The following is a 20918-nucleotide window of genomic DNA, read 5'->3' as shown; positions in this document are numbered from 1 at the left end:
CTGTAACATGTTTATTTTGTGGTTTATGATTTCATAGAATTCTATCGACTAATGTATTGAAGTATTCGATGTCTGTTCATAGAAAAATGTATGAGATACTCAACAGTTAGTGATTATTTCACTTTTATGCTGATTTTTCCTGGAAGATGTGAGTAATATATCGACATATATATATATTTTTGAAAAGCTAATTTTTTTTCGAATACTATAGAATCAAAAAAAGAATGCATTTCTTATTTTTAATACAAAAGATAAAAAAAAATTGAATACAGTGTCTGATTCCTTGTGAAAAAGTGCCTGTAGAAAGTTTAATTCGTTTTCAGATATTTTCGAAAATGAAAAAGTTATGGCACATTTTCGAAATCGATGAAATATCAAAATTTGGTTATATCTTCAAAACAAATGAAGATACCGTGAAACGGTTTTCACTAATGGACTTTTCATGGAAATCGAGCCCAGGACTCCTTTCAACGTTTTTGCCTATCTAGTCTAGAAGTACCAGAAACAGCCAAAATCAAGCAATTTGGGATACCCTGTATATCGATTTTCAAGAAATTCCACATTTTAGAAAATTCAAACAATTTATACCCTGGCATAGGTGGCAAGACCAATTTTTAACAACTGAAATAAGACATCCAAGCAGAATAAAGCAATCATTTATAAGAAGGTAGAGCATGTATTAGAATTATAGTTCATAGTGGCCACTTTGAATAACTTTTGAAAAACTCAATTCGGTATTTTAAAAATGATATCTTTTTTCGTTTTCTTTTATTACTGAGCCCCAGAGTTATGAAATCAATGTTTTATATTATTTCCTAAACACTTAAGGTTTAGGAATATCCAAAAAACATTTTCAACTGAAATTGAGGAGGAGTTAGCAGAACACATACAGTTTTTTGAAACGCGACCCATTTACAAATTTAATGTTTGTTTCATGGAGCGTGTGGAAAAGCTGCAACTGTTCAAATGCAAGTAATGGCTTCAAAAAGACTTCAATTTTTCCAGGCTTCATGTTTGATTCTTCAGAAACCACAAATATTCCTTTGAATCAGGAGGATATTGCAGACAGAACATCTGAACTTATTTCTAGCTCACAATTGCCATCATCGGAATGTCTCAACACTTCTTCAATCCAAAAAGATCCGAGTAACTATGTACCATATATTTTACATCGAACGGCAACAAATGACGATAAAGTATATTACTCACAAAACATAATTGGAGTTGTGCTTTCTGATTATTGAACCTGAATTAAGAAACAAGTGAAGGGGCCTAGGGGGGTGTAGGGACGAAAAGGTTTAAAATCTGTATTAATACCGTGGGCGCACAAAACTCACGTAACAGAGCATGGACATTCCAACATGACTCGAAATGAACGTTTGCGAAATACCGTTCCCTGCTTCATTTTCTCACAACAATGGCCTGCATATTCAGCAGATCTAAACCAGATGGATTTCTCCATTCGGAGTATTTTGGAGGTCAGAGTAGCTATCTGAAAAAAAGTCGTCGCCGTGAATGTAATCGAATTGTTCAAGCCCACTCAAGCAGAGTGCGATGCGTTCATCGGTAAAATCAAGGATGTCATCCGAGCCAAGTTTTGACATATCGAACAATAACATCGGTTTCTTAAACTTCAATATGTTTCCAACATTCTCACTCATTTTCAAATAAAAATATTCGAAATCGACGAAATAACAACTCTTTGCATTGGTAATACTTCGAGTCAGCAGCCCTGTAAATTTCATTATAGTTCCTACTTAATCAAAAGAGTTCGTTACCGATAGTCAATGAATCTAAAATGAGTGTGATTAAAATTGTGTTAAATAAATAAATATGATTCAAAAGTAAAACACCATGTCATTTTGTCCATACTTCTCTTATTACTAAATATAATTTTTATGTGCGGTGACAAATTTTTTGTCCTCTTTTCATGATATGATGAAAGTATTATAAGAATTAAAAAAAGTAGAAAAAAAGGTACCTATCAGTTTATTTCAGATATTCGAGGTACCTACTGATATCTTGTATCTCGCTATAGTCTCTAGCAGGACGATTTCATAGCAGGAGATAAAAAGCTATTTCCGCGTGGTATAAGCCACGGAATCAGAAAAAAACATACAACTTATTATTCAACACACAACAGAGTAGTGAGAAGTTAGAAACTTACGTATGAAATGTAACAGCTTTTTTTAGAGCTTTTAAACTCTCTTTTTTGTTTAATACTGTATGTCCTTTTACTACACAAAATTAACAATAAATCACAGGTAACGAAGTAAAATCAAACACAAACGACAACGGCCATATTGGTGAGTCCATTCGTTATTTTGTTTACATTACACTTTTCTATCGTTATGATGAATGTGATTATAATTGTTTGTACCCAGGGTGTAGGTACTTTAATATTCTTTTAATTTTTTTCTACAATTAGATCATACCAGTGATGAAATGAAATGACGAGTGAATGGAAACCTTATGCAGGCTGTATAATTACTTTGGTAATTTCTTGATATACAGGAAGTCTTGCAAACACCAAGTTCTTCATATACAGGATATTTTTGTTGCGAAACATCGATTTTCAATATTTCAAACTTAAATTATGTTCTCATTATCAACGTTCCAAGATTCAAACGGAGGTTTCTGTTGGAAAATAATCCAAAATAATATGGGACAAAAAGGAAAATTGAACCCCTTGTTGGCTGTTTCAATGAAGCCTGCACCAAACTTCACCAAAAGATCCAATTATATGCGTACCTACAGTGTAGGTTTCTCATAAAGATGCGTTTTTGTGTTCAAGTTTTTCGAAAGAGAACCAATTAATCTTCGACAATATGTAGATACAGAAAAAAACTTCGAGGAGACCTAGATATTGTCATCATCGGCATAAATTGATGAAAGTGTTGTCGCTTTCCATACACTTAAATTCAGTATAAATTATAAAATTCATTGATTTCTGATTAATTAGCCCGAATCTACGACCATTGCATTTTTCGTATTTAGCCGACAAACAAACCTGAAGCATGCTGATACTGGTGACAATATCTCGGAAGAGTCGGAAGTCTTACAGGCTGTCCCAAATTGGATGTGTAGTGAGGGAATCTCGGAAACTAAAAGATCTAGAGCAAAACCGATGAAACGTTTCCGGGTTCATTTTCAGAGAAACAAAGAATGGTGAAAACCGTAGCCTTCTACGGTCCTTTTTTTTTGAGTTATTAGCATAAATTGAGATTTTGACGATTTCGAAAGGATCTCATAACTTTTTTTGTTTGAAGTTACAGATCTGAAACTTGAACCTTCTTAGGCACTTTCATGCGTAGAATGTACAGACGAAAAATTTTTTCCAATTCAAAGTAACAAAATCAATAAGAGTTTGCATTAAAAAAAAAGAAAGTTCGCCGAATAATTCGAAATTTCTTTTGAGCTAGTCAGTAGATTCTACATAAGAAAGTGCCTTTAGAAGGTTCAAGTTTCATATCTGCAACTTCAAAGAAAAAAGAGGTATGAGAACTTTTCAAAATCGTTAAAATCTCATTTTTCGCTAATAACCCAAAAACGGAGGATCGTAGGAGGCTACGGTTTTCACCATTCTTTGTTTCTCTGAAAAAGAGCTAAACGTGTCATCGGTTTTGCTCTAGCTATTCTAGTTTCCGAGATCCCCTCACAGGACATCGAATTAGGGACTCCCTGTACATAAATGAAGAATTTCTGAAGTGTGTAACATATTTGTTTCAAAATTATTGAAATAAATAAACGAGAAGAAACTGGGATTTCTAAATAAATTGGTGGTTTACTGTTGATCCCCTTTACATAGTCTGGAACTTATTTAAAAATTCGAATTTGAGATTTCTGCTTTCTTCAACACACTTATTTCTACCAGACTATCAGGAATAAACGAACAATTCTGACGAATGTGTAAATGAAGAGTCTCGCTGTTAACGGGATATTCATTTAATTCGGAAAAGTTCTACCTGAACTTTCAGTTCATATCCGACATAGAAAGTTTCGATTGAAGGAACCTAGTGAACTTTTGTTGTTTTCATAAAAAATTCATTTGTTCCAGAGATTAATTCGACCGTTGTACCGTCAACTTCACCCCAAACAAAGGTTAACTATTCTGATGTCCTTTATCAGAAAGATGCCGTCCTTGATATTTCTGAAATAGACGAGAACGTTACCCTGGCCGATAGTAACGACATTCCCAATGTAGAAATATCAGATATTACCAGCCAAGGACCTAGTTTAGAACAGAAACTCACCGAAGTGTCTTCAGATGATGAAAAGAGAACCACGGCTTCCATATCAACGACCGGGCCTTGCATTTTAGACTGCGGGCTTGGAGGATTATGTGTAAGAAGTAATGCACGAGCGAAACAGACGTGTTTATGCCCTTTGGGGAGAGGAGGTGATTTCTGCAAAGAAGGTTTGTACCTTACCTAAAAAACAATGACATTTCAGGTGGTTGACCATAAAAATTTTGGATGCAATTAACTATTCATAAAAGAATGTGGATTACATACTTTCCTGAAATTTAATAAGTTCATAATGAATTGATCAACGCCTTCTAGTACGAGATCCCGCTGCAGAATTACTACGTTCATTGCGTACAGAGACAAACACACATTTTCACATACGTTTATAGATAGAAGAATACACTGATAACACCGGAGCCTGTCAAAAGTGGCCGCAAGTAATTTTAATTAAGTTAATGTTAATCAATATCCCAAGAGAAATTTCGTTCACTCCGTTTTGAAATAAAATATCATCCACATCATAACAATGCATCTAAAGAATACTAAAATCCATAGCTGCCGTAGCACACTCGGCCGCAACTACCTCGCAGCCAGGTGTAAGCAGGTAACATTTCGATGTATTTCTACGTTCATGACGTACACGGATGTTTTTCATATCAAATTAAAGATAATTTTTTTTCGAATATGATGATATATGGCTGCCTGTGAAAAAATGGCCGCAAGTTAGGTCTGCCATCTGTTAAAATAGCGAGATATCTGAAATAAAATGAAAGAGATGGCTCGCAACGCCACTTGTTCGATGAGGATGGTGGATGCCAGCCGACTTAACATTTACAAAATTATAATTGCGTAATGAATATTTTGAAAAAAACTTAAAGTTTTAAGAGATTTATTTTATAATAAGAAATAATTTATTCATCAAGTACAAATGTAATTAAATCTGAAGAATTGTTTTTCGTGTTTCTTCAAAATCAGTCTCTTGAATCAAGTTATTTTTCATATCAGTGTATTACATTTTCTAGTCAAAGTCCGATTCCTCGATGCTTTCCCAATCGCAGTTGTCACTTCGTCGCAATCAGAGTTTTTTTCATCATCTGAAAATGTGTTAGCTCAATTACATAATACATTTTCTATTTGTATCGGAGTTGAACTTCCCAGAAATCATGTTGGTTTCAGGGCACCATCCAGAAGAAGCCAACCATTTATTCTCCGCACTTAACTTTAAATAGTGATACTTAGTAGCATTGAGCAATATCGAATTGACGAAAATCGTCCGTAGCACCTTTTGTTTTAATGACTTCCAAACTATAATTTTTTTAATGAATTTTTCATCATTCTCTTTTGCCGCATACATCTTGTTGAACATGGTAAATCGTCCTGTGTCTTTGGAATAAACTTTGGCGAGACATCATCTTTTAAAAAAAATCTTCTTTTGTTTCGATATTAATTTATTTGGACCTTATTCTTATTAGAATCTAATATATGCATTGCGCCCGAACTCTCAATATTCGTATAGCGCCCGACGAAGGGTGATTGTGATTACATAAATAATATCAACAGCGTTGTGTACAACGAGCTCCAACACGTGGTTATAATATACGACTAATTCAGATGCACTGTTGGGAACTCTAAGATTCCTTTCACACTACGGGTTTTTACCATCGGGTTTTTACCGGAAAACAACCGAATGAAAAATTATTCATCGGGTTTTATCTCGAATCTCGTGGCGATAAGCGCCGCCGAAAGTGCAATCTGGTTGTTTTCCAGTGCGAAACTAAACCGCAACATGTGTGAAAGATCCCATAATATCAGTATATATAATTCGGAACATCGGGTAAGAACCCGATGGTGCGAAATGAGTCTAACTCTCTCTCACTTTATTTCGGATATCTCGCTATTTTAACAGATGGCAGACCTAACTTGCGGACATTTTTTCACAGGCAGCCATACATCATCTTATTCGAAAAAAAATTAGCTTTAATTTGATATCAAAAACATCCGTGTACGTCATGAACGTAGAAATACATCGAAATGTTACCTGCTTACACCTGGCTGCGAGGTAGTTGCGGCCGAGTGTGCAACGGCAGCTATGGATTTTAGTATTCTTTGCATGCATTGCTATGATGTGGATGATATTTTATTTCAAAACGGAGTGAACGAAATTTCTCTTGGAATATTGATTATTATTAATTTAATTAAAATTACTTGCAGCCACTTTTGACAGGCTGCGGTGTTATCAGTGTATTCTTCTATCCATAAACGTATGTGAAAATGTGTGTTTGTCTCTGTACGTAATGAACGTAGAAATTCTGCAGTGGGATCTTAGACTATTCAGAGTAAGGCAGATGAATAATAAACGAATTAATTCAGGTGCATAACATCCGCAGAAATATAGGAAACGCCTTCATATCTCTAGTACTAAAAACCGACTACATTTTGGCCAGTGAAAACACATGTGACAATGAGATGGCGCTAAAAACGTACTGTCAATACAGAAAAACTGTTTCCGTTTTATAATTGAAGGGCGCGAAATTCGAATTCTATTCCTTGTATTGAATTTCAATATCGATTTTGTTAAGACCATAAAACGAACATCCTGAGCGACAAAATAAAAGTATGGTTTCGTTTTTTGACCAGGATATTTTCATCTGAAAATTGTTTGGAATCAATTGATATCAACGAAATACGCTGTCGGATGTGCTATATTTTTATTTGCAATTTATAAAAAATTTACAAAAATTTTGAATTATGGACAATGAATAAGGTTTTGACTAGGACACAAGAGTATAAATATGGTGATCTGCTATACGTCAAAGGTGTTATTTCGGTGCAATATGTTGTTTTGAATTAATAAACTTAGTTGAATTTGCATAATTTATATCAAAGATTAATTTGCACCAATATTCAATACATTACACATTTCAGTTACTTACATATTTTTAACAGAATTTTCAGAACCACAATTAAGAAAATCTCACAGCGGTATGTTAGCCCGTCAGAACAGTTTCTTTATGATTTTTTTTATGATGTCTGTATGGTATGGTCTCTTTATGGCACAATATACAAATTGATTAATGAATGAACTTAAGATAGCAGGTTTCATAAAACTTTGACTTTCCTAACAACAATTTGACAGTCAATCGATTCCCAAATCGAAATCAATAAAACCTTTGTATTTCTGAATATATTGAAGGAGTAGCAACTGAGAGTTTTTGAATGGACGTATAAAAGTCATAAATTCCCCTGAATAGGATACTTCCTGCAAACATCCTGCATAGAAAAATTCACGTGGATGAACAGTACCCAACAGTCAAATGTTCACTGTACATTGTGCAGTAAGTAGTGTTTGCTGAAGTCGTACCCAACAGTTAAATGTTCACTGTACATCGTAAAGTAAGTAGTGTTTGCTGAAGTCATTGTTTTTACTCCCTGAAAATTTTATCTACTTCGGAGCACTGAAAATGAAAATCAATGAATGACCGTGTCACATGTTATCAGTTTTAATACTTACATTTCCATTTCCCATAATAATGTAAAAAACTTTATTTCGGAAAATCCATTTTATTTGATCCACACAGTTCTTTACTATGCAATATTTTTCGAACGATATTTAGAGGTTTTCATCAAGAAACTACAAAGAAAATCCAATAATCAGCAACTACAACGAGCTAGATAAACAAAAGGCGGTAGGAGAAACATTCAAAATCTCTTTGATCAAAATGGCCATCTCATATCTCACAACTTTTCATGTGTTTCTGCAAGTGACCGTCGAATTAATATTTTAACCAGTTTTAGGGTCCTAAAAACACATTTGAAACACAGATGGCGTTCACATCACTTCAGTCGCTTCGTTTCCTATCTTTCTACTCTATAATATTTGATCCGCAGATGATTAAATCAACAAATATTACGATCTAAACCGAACAAACAAACTACCATTGCTCGAAGTATTACCAGAAATTTCATTTCGTCGACAAAGGGTAGATGCTGACCATAGTTTCGGTATTATTTGACCTCGTCAGAGCAACAAAACTCGGATATGATGTATAAATACATCATAGCGACATCTGACAGAGAAACGGGAACCAACCCAATTCAAAGCGCGGAAAGGTTCGAATCATGGCAGTAACCGATGTGTTTTTCTGTCAGATGTCGCTACTATGTATTTATACATCATATCCGCTACTGACATGGAGAAAAAGGAGCCTGCAATTCATAGCATTTCGTTGAGTAAGACCGAAACCATGCTCAGCATCTACTCTGTTGACGAAATGAAATTTCTGGTGATACTTCGAGCGATGATAGCAGGGACATCTGATGGTAGTTTGATAGTTCGATTTAGATCGAAAGATTTGTTGATTTGACTATCTGCGGATGTTATGCATCTAGCATCTGAATTAATTCGTTTAATAAGTTCTATAAGTTTTCGGAAACGAGAAAAGAAAATTTTCCTGTCGAGAGAAAAAAAGGAATATTATTTCATAAAGAGGAGAAGTGTCACTTTTCATGGCGAGCCTGTGTTTGCCAAGGCGGGTAACCGAAGGCCAGTCACTTCTCCCCGGAAGGAAATAAGTAATTTCTTTTCAAACGTTTCGAAATTCATAATAATCTGTACCTATATCAACCTTTACTTTCAGAATCATTTCAATTTATTGAGGAAAATGCGGCTAGTTGCGGTTCTCATCTTTTACAAAGCAACACATTACCCTCCGGCGGAAGAAAAGTGAAAAGTAATTTATCGTTGATGAAGAAGTATGACTTCTTGATATCCCTGTCAGTCAAAAATGACGTATAATGGAGTATAACTTTTTGCAAACGTACAAAAACTTGTACGTTTGCAAAAAGTTATACTCCATTAACTTTTATAAAGGCACTCGGTTAGAGATGGGAAATTGACACATTCCCCACCGTAAAGTACGAAAATGTAAGGTTATGACTCTTGCCAAAACATTTTTGGGTTTTCAATCAGCGCTATGTTGTCCGTTCTACGTAAAAATTTCAGTAATTACGTATTTCTCGCCAATGTGAACTCACGTCAGAAATTAAATAAATTCGAAAATCTGTGATGAACATAATTAACGTACATACAAACTGATGAAAAGATTCCTAATTCAATTATTTACATGGGAAGGGCAAGAGATAAATTTTTAAATGTACCTATTTATTATTGGAATGGAAGAAAATTAAATTATTAACTGTGATGATCTCTGTAATATAAAGTAATGAAGATTTTAGCGGCATGCAGACAGGAATTGAATTCTGAAAAAGTACCACCCAGAGCAGGATTCGAACTCACGACCCCCTGATTACCGGTCAGGTACTCTTCCAACTGAGCTACCCAGGCAGACTTGAGGATCCATCTGCATTGTCTGGAAACCACTATCTTCAGAATTCACGTGTTAGTATTATCACTTCCGAACTGTGGTGTTCGAAAGCGATTGGAAATGTTAGAGGTGGATGGGATCAACATTCGCTCTCAATGATCATTGGATTGGGATTCAACATATCCATTTCCCGGAGCGTCGTCGACATAGAGCGATATCAAAAAAACGTGAAAAGTTGGAAAAATCCTTGATAAAATACATACACCCTAGGGTCTAGATCGTTTGTGATTCGCATGGAAATCCACAAAAAACGTTCGGTCTCGTGATGACTGAATCAACTATATGATTTCTTTTGTTCAGAATATCCTTCCGGTAATTGAATGGAAATAAAAATGGAAATTTAGAATGTCTGTAGGTATATCAGTATTTTTCTCATCAACTTGTAACTTGGACGCTTTTTGTTGAAATAATGGTCCAATTCGATGACTTCTACCCCTCGTTGTATTCACTGAAAAATTTGAAATTTATTCGGAAAACTCGCCAATATACATATTGCAAATACAAAATTATTCAAAAAATTCTTTCAAAATTTTCATCAAAATTTCCTTCCCTATTAAAGCAAACAATTATTGAGATAGTAGGAATTCAAAGAATTATTCTGAATATAACGAAACCCTTTGGACTTTAGTGGGTGATAACTCGGCCATTCCGGCTTTGTTGCAATGATTTATTTTGATGAGTTCTACCTTAAAAAAAAAAAAAATCAGCTTGTATACAGTGGCGATTCGTGGTCATTAGAATCGAATGCAAGTGTTCTCAGTCAATTAATTTTACTTTTTCGATATGAATAATAAGTGATATTCATTTCGAAATTAATTTTGTTGGAAGTATAATAGTTTTCAAAAGATATTTCATGAATTATCTTATTCATTATCTTTTACTTCTTTCCTCACGATGACTCCATCTCTCTTCTCGCGAATTTTCAATGTGTTTCTTTCACTGTTCAATTTAATTTTGACACTAACGTAACTGCCTGTTCATTTGATAAACGGTTTTAAAACCTCTGCGCCTTTTTTTACGCTTTGGCGGTTTTGATGTCTTCCACATTCCACGATATGTGAGTTCGCCCGTTTGTTATCTTTCTGGATACTATATTTTTCAAAGTAACTCATTGCCAGGAAGAAAATGCCTGTATCCCCTTTATCGATAGTAACGGTAAGCTTCTTCTGCGTGAAAAATTGAATATTTGCGTATAGGAAGGAGAAAAGGCAATATCAAGCAGGCCGTATATCCTTAAAACCGGCCCCCTGATGGATTTTATGCGTTCATTCATATTGACTGCGTATATGTATGCAGATTTCGCGACTGAGTTGTGAACACATTGATACACCCTTGTACACATTTATTTCCTGTTTGAAGTGTCACCGTGAGAAGGGGCGATGAAGTATTCAATAGTTTCCAGCGTCTGCTAGCATTCTATACAGAGTGTTTCATCTAGGGTGACTAGACGTCCGTCAAAATGTCCGTCAAAATCTTGAATTTAATATTTTTTTGAAGAAAATTTCAGATGGATAATAAAAAAAAAAAGTGCAAATTTACGGAAGATCTTTCAAAAGAATTTCCATTCCTTAAAAAAACAAAACTTGATTCTGAAGTCCTATGTTCGAAGGGTCAATTTAGCATTTTATTTGGAGAAAGAAGGTATATTATAAGGCATGTTTCAAATTATAAACATAAAAAAATTGTTAATGCAGCAACGTCTTTCTCCCTGACCAATTATTTCAGACATTCAAATTTTGGTAATGAAGAAACTTCTCTAGCAACGTCCTGTTCTCATTCCACAGTGTCATGCACAACCATTGTATATATTAAGATTATTATATTTTCGTTTTTGTGTATTATTTTTCTGTTTTCAATACATCAGGAAACTGAGTAGCTGGAAGCCTATACAGGGTGAGTCTTTGACTCGTACAAATATTTTACAGTAGATTCTTGAGGTCAAAGAAAACACTTTTTTCCTGTACCATTTTTTCCGAATCGGCTCGTTTTGAAAGATAGAGGTTATTGAAAAACATGAAAAGATGTTATTTTCAGTTCTCACAAACGGTTATATCGAATGAAATGAATTTCGGAATATAGTTTTCGAGTATTTTGGCGTTCATAAATGTAAAAGGTCTCTGAAATTCGAAAAATTGGGTACTTTGACCGCATGCAATTCTTTTAAAATCTATATCGTTTCATCAGGGCTAAATCGGAAAAAATGGTACATGAAAAATTTTTTTCTTTTAACCTCAATAATATACAGTAGAATAATTTTTCGATTCAAAAACAGGCCCTGTATATAAATATATATACATTGACTAGGTCCGTCCGTCATTGAACTGGGCATAATCTGGTCAGCCTAGTTTCATCATAAACTGGAGAAAAATATGTGGTGGTGTAGATAACACCGGGAGAATCTTTTTTTTTTTTGGTGTAGCAGGGGGAAAATCTGCAAGACAGACGAACCACCCTCTCCTGAGGGGGACAGTGTGCAGTTTCTCACTCTCCTGAACTCGAGACCAACTAAAAACCATCAACTGCTTCTTGAATTTTGGTTCCCGGCATTTGCCTATAAACCGTTCGTCTCTTAGTCGGTTTTCTTCTCGCACATTATCGTGCTGGGATTTATGTGTTTATCCTTTATTGGATTAACACTTTATTGAATTTTTCAATAAGTTTCTGTTGTTATTTTAATCTCTTTTTAATTGATCTCTTGGTCTCCTTCGGTAAATTCGCATTCTCCTTTTGTCTTCCTCTAGGTCGTAGTCCACTAGTCTCCTGAGTTCTTGATTCGGATGGTTTTTCGCTGTTTCGAATAATTTCTCTGCTTTTCTGTTCATGAATTCCGTTATAGTTTTCCATTTTAGGTCCCTATAAATCTGTCTATTCCTGACAAACCAAGGTGCATCGATTGCACATCGTAGCAGCTTGTTTTCAGTGGCCTGAATTCTTTTGATGTGGCTCTTTGCCGCGAAACCCCAGGAAACTGATCCATAAGTCAGTTGAGGCCTAGCAACGGCTTTGATTATCTTCAATTTTGTCTCTTTCGACATGTGGCTTCTTCTTCCTATTAAAGGGTAGAGTCATCGCTGCTTTCATTTGTCGATTGCTTGTTTGATATGACTTTTCCAAGTAAGTCCTTGGTCAAGCGTTATTCCTAAATATTTGGCTTCATTTTTCCAGTCGATTTCTTCGACGTCAACTTCTAGATTCGTTGTGGGTCGCAGTCTTCTCTTCTGAAATAATATTGCTTGGCTCTTTTGTCCATTGAGCTTGATTTTCCACTTTATGCACCATTCATTTGTTTCGTCAATCGTTTCTTGTAGAACTCGTTCTATTACTTCTGGGTTGCGGTGTCGAGTTGCTATGCCTGTGTCGTCAGCATATAACGTTAGCATGGTTCTTGGATTCTTCGGAATATCGTGAATGTATATGTTGTACAGAAGTGGCCCAAGCACTGACCCTTGGGGTACTCCAGCCTCTAAATCTCTTGTTGTGGAGCATTCTCCTTCCACTTTCACGTAAAATCTTCTATTTTTGAGATAATTCCGGATCAACTTGCATATTTTGATCGAATATCCAGCACTTCTCATCTTATATATTAATCCTTCATGCCATACTCTGTCGAAAGCTCTGGCGACGTCTAGTAAAACAAGACCTGTGGCTTGTTTATTTTGGAATCCCTCTGTAATGTACTCTGTGAGCCTTAATAATTGTTGCTCTGTTGAATGCTCTCTTCTGAATCCGATTTGTTCTGGTGGTATCAGTTTCAGATTTTCGGTTTCCTCATTTAGCCCCGTGGCGATAATCCTTTCTACTACTTTTCCTAACGCCGAGAGTAGACTTATCGGTCTATAGTTTTGTGGGAACTTCTTCTCTTTGAATGGTTTATTGAATACTATGACTTCCGCTGTTTTCCATTTTTCTGGGTAGTGTTCTGTCCGCATGATTCCATTCGCGATATTTGTTAGATCATTTTTGCCCCATGAAATATACCCTGTTTTCGAAGCATTTTTGAGCAAATTTTAATGGGTGTGGTCAGTTTTTATGTATAAACCTTACTCCAGTATCGATTCCTGATCACGTCTGAGTATTTTTGGGTGCTCAATTCAGAAGAGATTGCGTTTTTTCATGGAACACAATGGATATTATTGCTTGTTTTGATTGTCGATTAATGTTGAACACTTTTCATTGACCATATTATTATGGTTTCTGGAAATTCATTTTGTGTTACGTAATTGATTGAAATGTCATAATATCTAGGAGAATAATTAATATAGGTATAACATATGATTAATGAAAAATGTTTAGAATTGGAATGACAATAAAAATTGCCAATAACTTACAAAAACTAACATATCTAACATTCTTCACACCTTTGTAGGCGATCTTGTACATTTCAATTCATCACATATATAAATAGATTTTTAACAGCCTTACGACTTTAAACAAGACATATTCCAATAATCCCTGTATCTTTTGAAATAATCGACTATTCGGGTAATTTTTCATAACCCTCTTCATTCGATGTAAATTGTTGCAAATTCTCACCGAGTTGCAAATTATGTTGAATATACCCAAAACCATGAATGATGGTGTGGCGAGTTAAAGGCGGATATGATGGTCGTTTATTTTATATCAGCGGATATGGCGGAATTGAATTATCACAGTTACTCCATGCGTAGGATTAAACGAAAATATTGAATTGTTTTTGTCAGGTGGTAGATTGTTTTCACTGAAAGTTTGCTTTAAATGAAAATGATTTTTTCCATAATGCATTGCCCTTCATAATCTTCTTATGATATTAGTAGAAATCGCTTCATTATGTCCTCATACTAACCGATTATGACGAAAGCCTGCAAACATCACCTTGATTTGCATAGTACCTACTGATCTCGATGAAAAACAATAATTTCCATTTCTTTCTTAACCTCCATAAAAGTCTAGATCCCATTAATCGATGGAGTGGTTATAGCTTCAATGAATACAAAGCAGAATTAGGCAGTACTCAGTAAAAATACCCGCGTGCTCTGGGGTGCATTCGATTGATTGATTCTTATTGATGTTTTATATCCTTAGATCTTTGCACCAGTCAGATGTAATAACTAAAGATGAATTTAAATAGAGGAACCATAATAATATTCAAAGGAATATAGCCCTGGATCTAAAAGACTTCTTCATTTGGAATTTGAAATATTTCATTGTCAAAATTTTTGTTATGTCATACAATTAAAAACTCACATATTCTTTCACTTTGTAACCGGTACTGGGTTTTCAATGAAGCTTTTGTATCTGTACATAATTCGGTGAAAGTATCTGATAGCCGCGTCTTTTATGTCATTAGTTTTTATGCATATACTCCATTCACTTTTATTTTAGCACTCGGTTGGCCATGAAATAATTTTCTTAAGTTTTTGTAACTAGAACGTAGTAAAGTTGGCACTCATGAAATGTCGTTACTGTCATAACGCCGTTGTCGAAACTAAAATCAATTGATATATTACAAGAATGCCGAAGTAATTGAAAAAGAGAGAAAACAGGGTTTCAAAAAGTGCTATTTAGAATTCAGATCCGCTCTTTCAAATAGTTGTTAACCCTGATATTCTAAAATCCACAATACGTCAAACGGTAGCGAACATATTCAATGTACCTAAGATGAATTTATATAATGTTTCATCTGAATCTAAACGACTTATGCCCGTTTGCACCGTTTCGCTGGTAACCATGGTTAAACTAATCGACGTTTAATATTTAAACGTTGCTTAGCGGTTGACGGTTTGCACCGTGGAATCATAATCGTTGTTTACTTTAATCATTGATAGGTTTGGCAACACCACTCACACCATAAAAAATTCAAAATTTCAGCCAAGCACATCATAGAAGATAATGTAAAAAGAAAAAGAAGTCAAGGTTTTCTGACTGAACTTCTGTTGTCAAGGTGGGAAATTTGAACATTTCTTTTGGAGTTTCGGTGTTGTGTTTTGAATATTTGAAGTGCGAACATGGATAGCATCAACACATCCTATTACTCGAGGAAAAAGTGCCTTCTTGTGAAAGGACTGTTGAATTTGCATTATATCCTTATCTTTGGTCATTGTAATGAATTCGGAATATAATTTACCAATTGCTAATGAAACTGCAGCAATAATTCTTGATTCTTTCGATACATCTACATTTATGAAATTATCCGCAATGTAGGTAGCAATTGATTTATTGGGTCAACAATATTATTCCTGAAATATCTATATATGTATAATATAACTAATTATTAAATTCCAAATCATTCTCCATATATGACAAAAAATAACACGGTTTCTTTCGTTGAACGAAATCTTCTGAAAAAAGTGAGGTCCATTCTTTCGAAATAATTTCTTCTACGGGGAAAATATCTGGGAAATCCAAATTCGATATTGCCAAGTGCATCAAGATCATCATCAAGTAATATCTCATCTTCCAAATCATCCATTATTAATTCGAATTTTATATCGACACAAATAGAAAACACAGTTGTCAATCGAATTTGAAGTATTACTTCAATCAACGTTTTAATCGAGCTTTTCTGCGATTAGTTTAAACAACGTTTAAGGGCCTTATAATCAACGTTTAGGAACGGTGCAACCCGGTTAAGGAATTAAACGTTGTTTAAGAATATAATCGTTGTTTAGACAAACGGTGCAAACGGCCATTATATATTAGCTGAAAGTTTGCACAATCAGAAAGATTTTGAATGAAGAGGATGACAAAGCGTTTCCTTCTATTGGGAGACCAAACAAAAGGTGGCATTTGAAAATTTTATTTTAGGGTTAACGAATGCGAAAAGTTGTTACAGGATTTTCGATAAGTGTCATCGTAGAATAAGTTCCGAAAAATAAATTTTTCTATTTTTCATTTCACTTATCCTATACAATGCAAATGTCTCAAGGGATCAATAAATATATAATTATTATTATTATATATATTAAAAATAAACAGCCATGAATACGAGCCAGTTGTCCTGTTACTTGTTAATTCATGTGAAATTTTTATTTGAAGGTGAAGTTCCTCTTGCCTTGAAACTTCCTTTAATTCTTTTGACTTCCATTGATGCAAGATGATTTTTGTTGAAGAATTTGACATTCTTTTAATTATCCGTTGTTTTATTAGAGAGATACCTATTCCTAACCACTGCATCATTGCATTTTTGAATAGAATAGAATAGAATTTTATTTAGAATTGGTTGAGTACAATTTCATTTGGTTAACAAAAAAATCCACAATTTGTAAAATTATTCCTATAATTATTTATTGCACCTAGATTACAAACAATCTGTATGTGCAAAGGATCTAAAACTAATTTTTTTTTTGTTTTTTTTTTTTGAATTAATTTCAGTTTCGGGTTGATTTTTTTGAAATCTATTCCATAGCAAAAATAAATATTTTTAAAAACTGATCTCTTGTATCTTCCATACAAATAACTAGATTTGGTATGCCTTCATTGAGTTTGTATAAATGTCAGTTATGTTTGTCACATATTTTCGACTTCATATTTTCGGAAGTGATTCGAAATTGTGATAAAATACGTAATTACTGAGACTTTTAAGTAGAGCGGACAACATAGCGCTGATTTAAAACCCCACATTTTCATACTATACAGAGTGGAATGAGTCAAATTTCCATGGCCAACCTAGTGCTAACATAAAAGTGAATGGAGTAATAGGTACTTTTTTTGTTACAAAAATTCTCTATTCGATAACGTATAGTTTTTCATAAGGTATAAAACACATCTACTGGAACTTGAATTTTTTGTGGTTTATACAATTCCTTTTGTGCGAAATGAAATTTAGTCTTTAGTTAAATTATTAAATTTTTCTCAGATATAGATGTTCGATCACCCCGTTTCCAAGGATCCAGTTGGCTAGCATTTTCAGCTCTCAGAGGTGCTTATAAACATGTCCAACTCGCCCTTGAATTGAGGCCTGAGGCCTATGATGGAGTTATCCTTTTAACTGGGGAGAGGGATGATATGGTTGGAGACTTCATGGCCTTGTTATTACATCAAGGACGTGTTGAATTCAGGTGGGTCAATTGCTTCTTCTTTAGAAAATTTTATATCTGAAAACTATCACATGTACCTACGATGTAAATTCCCTTTTTCTTCGTTTGCTGCAAATTTTTTCAACCAGTTCAAACACCTGCTAAAAATACTTGGAGAAGTCATAATCTTCAGCTCATATTGAAAAAAACGACTTTCGTCGTTGGAAATTAGTTAAATATGAATAAGTATTCATCTTGATGATATTGTTCACTGTCTGGTGGGTTTTCCAGTTTGTCCGGTCTCCCCAGTAATGATTCTTTTATTTTGAAGATGTTTAAGGAATACTACCCTCTGATTCTAAGGATCAATCTCTTATATATAAAGCGATTATGTTTGATTGATATATAAAGAGCGAGAAGTGAATTCAGAAACATCTGTCACCTATTCTATTCTCATACAAATATTTTAACAGTAGATTCTTGAGATCAAAAGAAATACTTTTCTCTTTTGCCATTGTTTCCGAACCTGTATCTTTTAAACTTCAAAAGATACAGGATGTTGAAAACCCAGGAAAAAAATTTGTTTTTTTCTATGTCACAAACGATTTTATCGAATGATATGAATTTCGTAATATAGTTTTCAATTTATTTGATGAATCTTTTTCGAACACAAGGTATCAACAAGGTCTTCCAGTTTTCTTAATATTCCCAACTATTGGAACTGAGTTTGATGCTATCTAATGAATTCGAATGTTTTGTAAAATATAAGTACCTATTCTTTATTTTTTCTCGTATAATGCGGCGTTTTTGAGTAATTTGATATTCAAATATTAAAAAGTATCTGTGAAATTTGAAAAATTGGGTAGTTTGGTTGAATACTCTGTTTAAAAGATCCACAGATGTGTGGTGTCACAGATTCAGCTAGTTATTCTGGAGGTAATTTTGTTTTCCAAGGGTTGCACAGCTGATTGTGAAAACTTTAAATGGCTATAGCTTTCCATCAGGGCCGAATCGGAAAAAATGGTTTGGGAAAAAAGTGTTTTTTTTGATCTCAAGAATCTACTGTTAAAATATTTGTACGATTCAAAGACTCACCCCGTTTATTATTTTAAACTTGGATATGATTGTAGGGCGAAAAATAGTTTTTGATGCACACAGTTATAAAAAGCATTATTTTTCGTAATGAGCGTATTTCTGCGCAACGAGCGAAACGAGTTGCGCTAAAGAACGCGAAATACGTGTTTCTCAACTTGTTTCACACAATATTCTTTTAATTTTGAATAGGATGTGACTATTTCAATTCAAATTAAAAGTAAAAAAATTGTCTATACAACGTCCCCAGCAATTTTTTCTTAATCCTATAGTGACGGAAAAATTTTTTTTTCTTTGTTGCTATATGGAAGCAAGTATCGTTTCAGCGTCTGTTGCGAAATATTTTGTTTTCACGAAGAATAAAACGTTTCAAAACGTCAATGAGTTTTAAAAAGTGTCACTTTATATGCCAAAAAAAAAGAAGAAATTTCGCCACAACTAATATTTTGTGTTCATATTAACGGAAGGAGATTTTTTTTCTGTACTCATGCATTATTCGTAAATAACGAAAAAAGAAGTTTTATAGCTACGTCAATTGTGTAATATAAAAGTAAATTATTAGTATGTGCAATGGTTGTGAGGTAAAACCAAATATACATTTAATTAAGCTTAAAAAAATTTTGGTCAAAAATTTGCTTAGAGTCATTCGGGGCAACTGTGCGCACTTTTGCGTTTCCATCCATATACCCCGTTTCAAATATTGAAGCTAGGAAAATTAAAACATATTCATGAGATAGAGCATTTTCTAGTCTATGAAAAACATCGAAAAGCAAACAAACAAAAACGTTTTCTTTCCGCAAAAAAAAAAATTTAATAGTGAAAGTCGGAGTGCGTTCACATGGCCCGTATTGCGGGTAAGTGTGCGCACCCTTACGGGGTAAGTGAACGCAGTGCTTAGTAAACCACACAATAAAACCAATTACAAAATAATGTAATCAAAATGTTACAATATTAGAGAAATACTGCTTATTGTCAATACAGAAGCGCCTTTTTACAAGCAGTGCATTATTGTTCGTGCCAACATTCCTGGTGAACACACCACTTGATACATTCCCCTGTTGATAGTTCTGCATATTTTTCTGAACAAATAGGACAATATTGATCGAGTCTCAAGCAAGAAAATCAACAAGGTCGTCATTTAATACTCACTGAACTGATGCCCATATAATGAATCTATGCGCACACTTTCCTCAGTAAGCCAAAATGTAAATTGATGTTCTTAATAGAGTTGAGCAGCTAACAGAGACTGAAATTTTTTATTATATATTTAAATTAATATGCGCATGATCGAATAAAATATTGTTTTACACTATATTGGACTCGGAACCTGGCAGAATTTGCAGATGCTAAAAATTAACAAGAAAACAGGTAAATTTGATTGATTGCAAATAAAAAGTTAACTAAACGTCGTACGGAGCAGTCCTATGAAAAACTAATTTGGCGATTCTGCGCCTATGCTTCACCCAAATGAACCCTTTTTTCATACATTTCATAGTCGAGATATACGCACTCCGCTCACTTACCCTCTGCATAAAGTAAGTCATGGGTCTGTTCTGTGACCCTCTGCGCTCAGTTACCCCGAATGCCGAATGACTCTAATCTATGAATTTTAATGGAAATAAATTGGTAGGCATCGCTGGTTATAGTTATATTGTAGTACTGATGAGCTCGAATAAGAGCGAAACTGATCAATGAACTATCCTTCGATGTCTGTACGATCCACAAATGTTGTTTACTCTGAACGTCTGTTTCATTTTATTTTTTCCATTGCTTTCATTTTTGAGAGAATAATCAATTATAGATCCTTTAGCGCCATCTTTATAGGCTGTAGCTAAAAAGGCACTACTCATAAAAAATTATTGTTCAACAGACCCACCCTATATTTTGTCAAGGAATCACATTATGTTGAATCGTTCGCGACTTATTGTTTGAAACTCGTCTCTCCGTGACCACATCGATGATTTTCTTTCATTAATAAGGACTTCGAAGAAGTCAGTTATCCGTCTCGCTACCACGCCATTCTCAGAACTCATTTGGGTATCTCACAATCCATGAATAGACCTAGATTAGGCAGGTTCAAAATGACCTTCTTTGCATCAGGAGCGTGATATACTACTGCGATCTGTGATGGACAGACACGCTATTCTTTGTTGTTTTTCAAGGCTTGTTTCCCTGTCATTAATTTTGCCCTCGGTCATCCC

General features: G+C 34.4%; 1 protein-coding gene across 1 annotated transcript in view; it reads left to right on the top strand.

Moving 5' to 3' along the window:
- The window catches only part of LOC123307956 (pikachurin), a 95342-nt gene that overhangs the window by 50755 nt on the left and 23669 nt on the right, over nucleotides 1-20918 (top strand). The window contains exons 3-4 of the mRNA XM_044890461.1: nucleotides 4058-4417; nucleotides 17466-17667. Coding sequence (XP_044746396.1) covers nucleotides 4058-4417; nucleotides 17466-17667 — 562 coding nt within the window. The remainder of the gene's footprint in view (nucleotides 1-4057; nucleotides 4418-17465; nucleotides 17668-20918) is intronic.

Source organism: Coccinella septempunctata, chromosome 2, assembly GCF_907165205.1.
Source record: "Coccinella septempunctata chromosome 2, icCocSept1.1, whole genome shotgun sequence".
NCBI classification, from domain to species: Eukaryota; Metazoa; Arthropoda; class Insecta; order Coleoptera; family Coccinellidae; genus Coccinella; species Coccinella septempunctata.
This window is presented reverse-complemented; position numbering and strand designations above follow the sequence as displayed.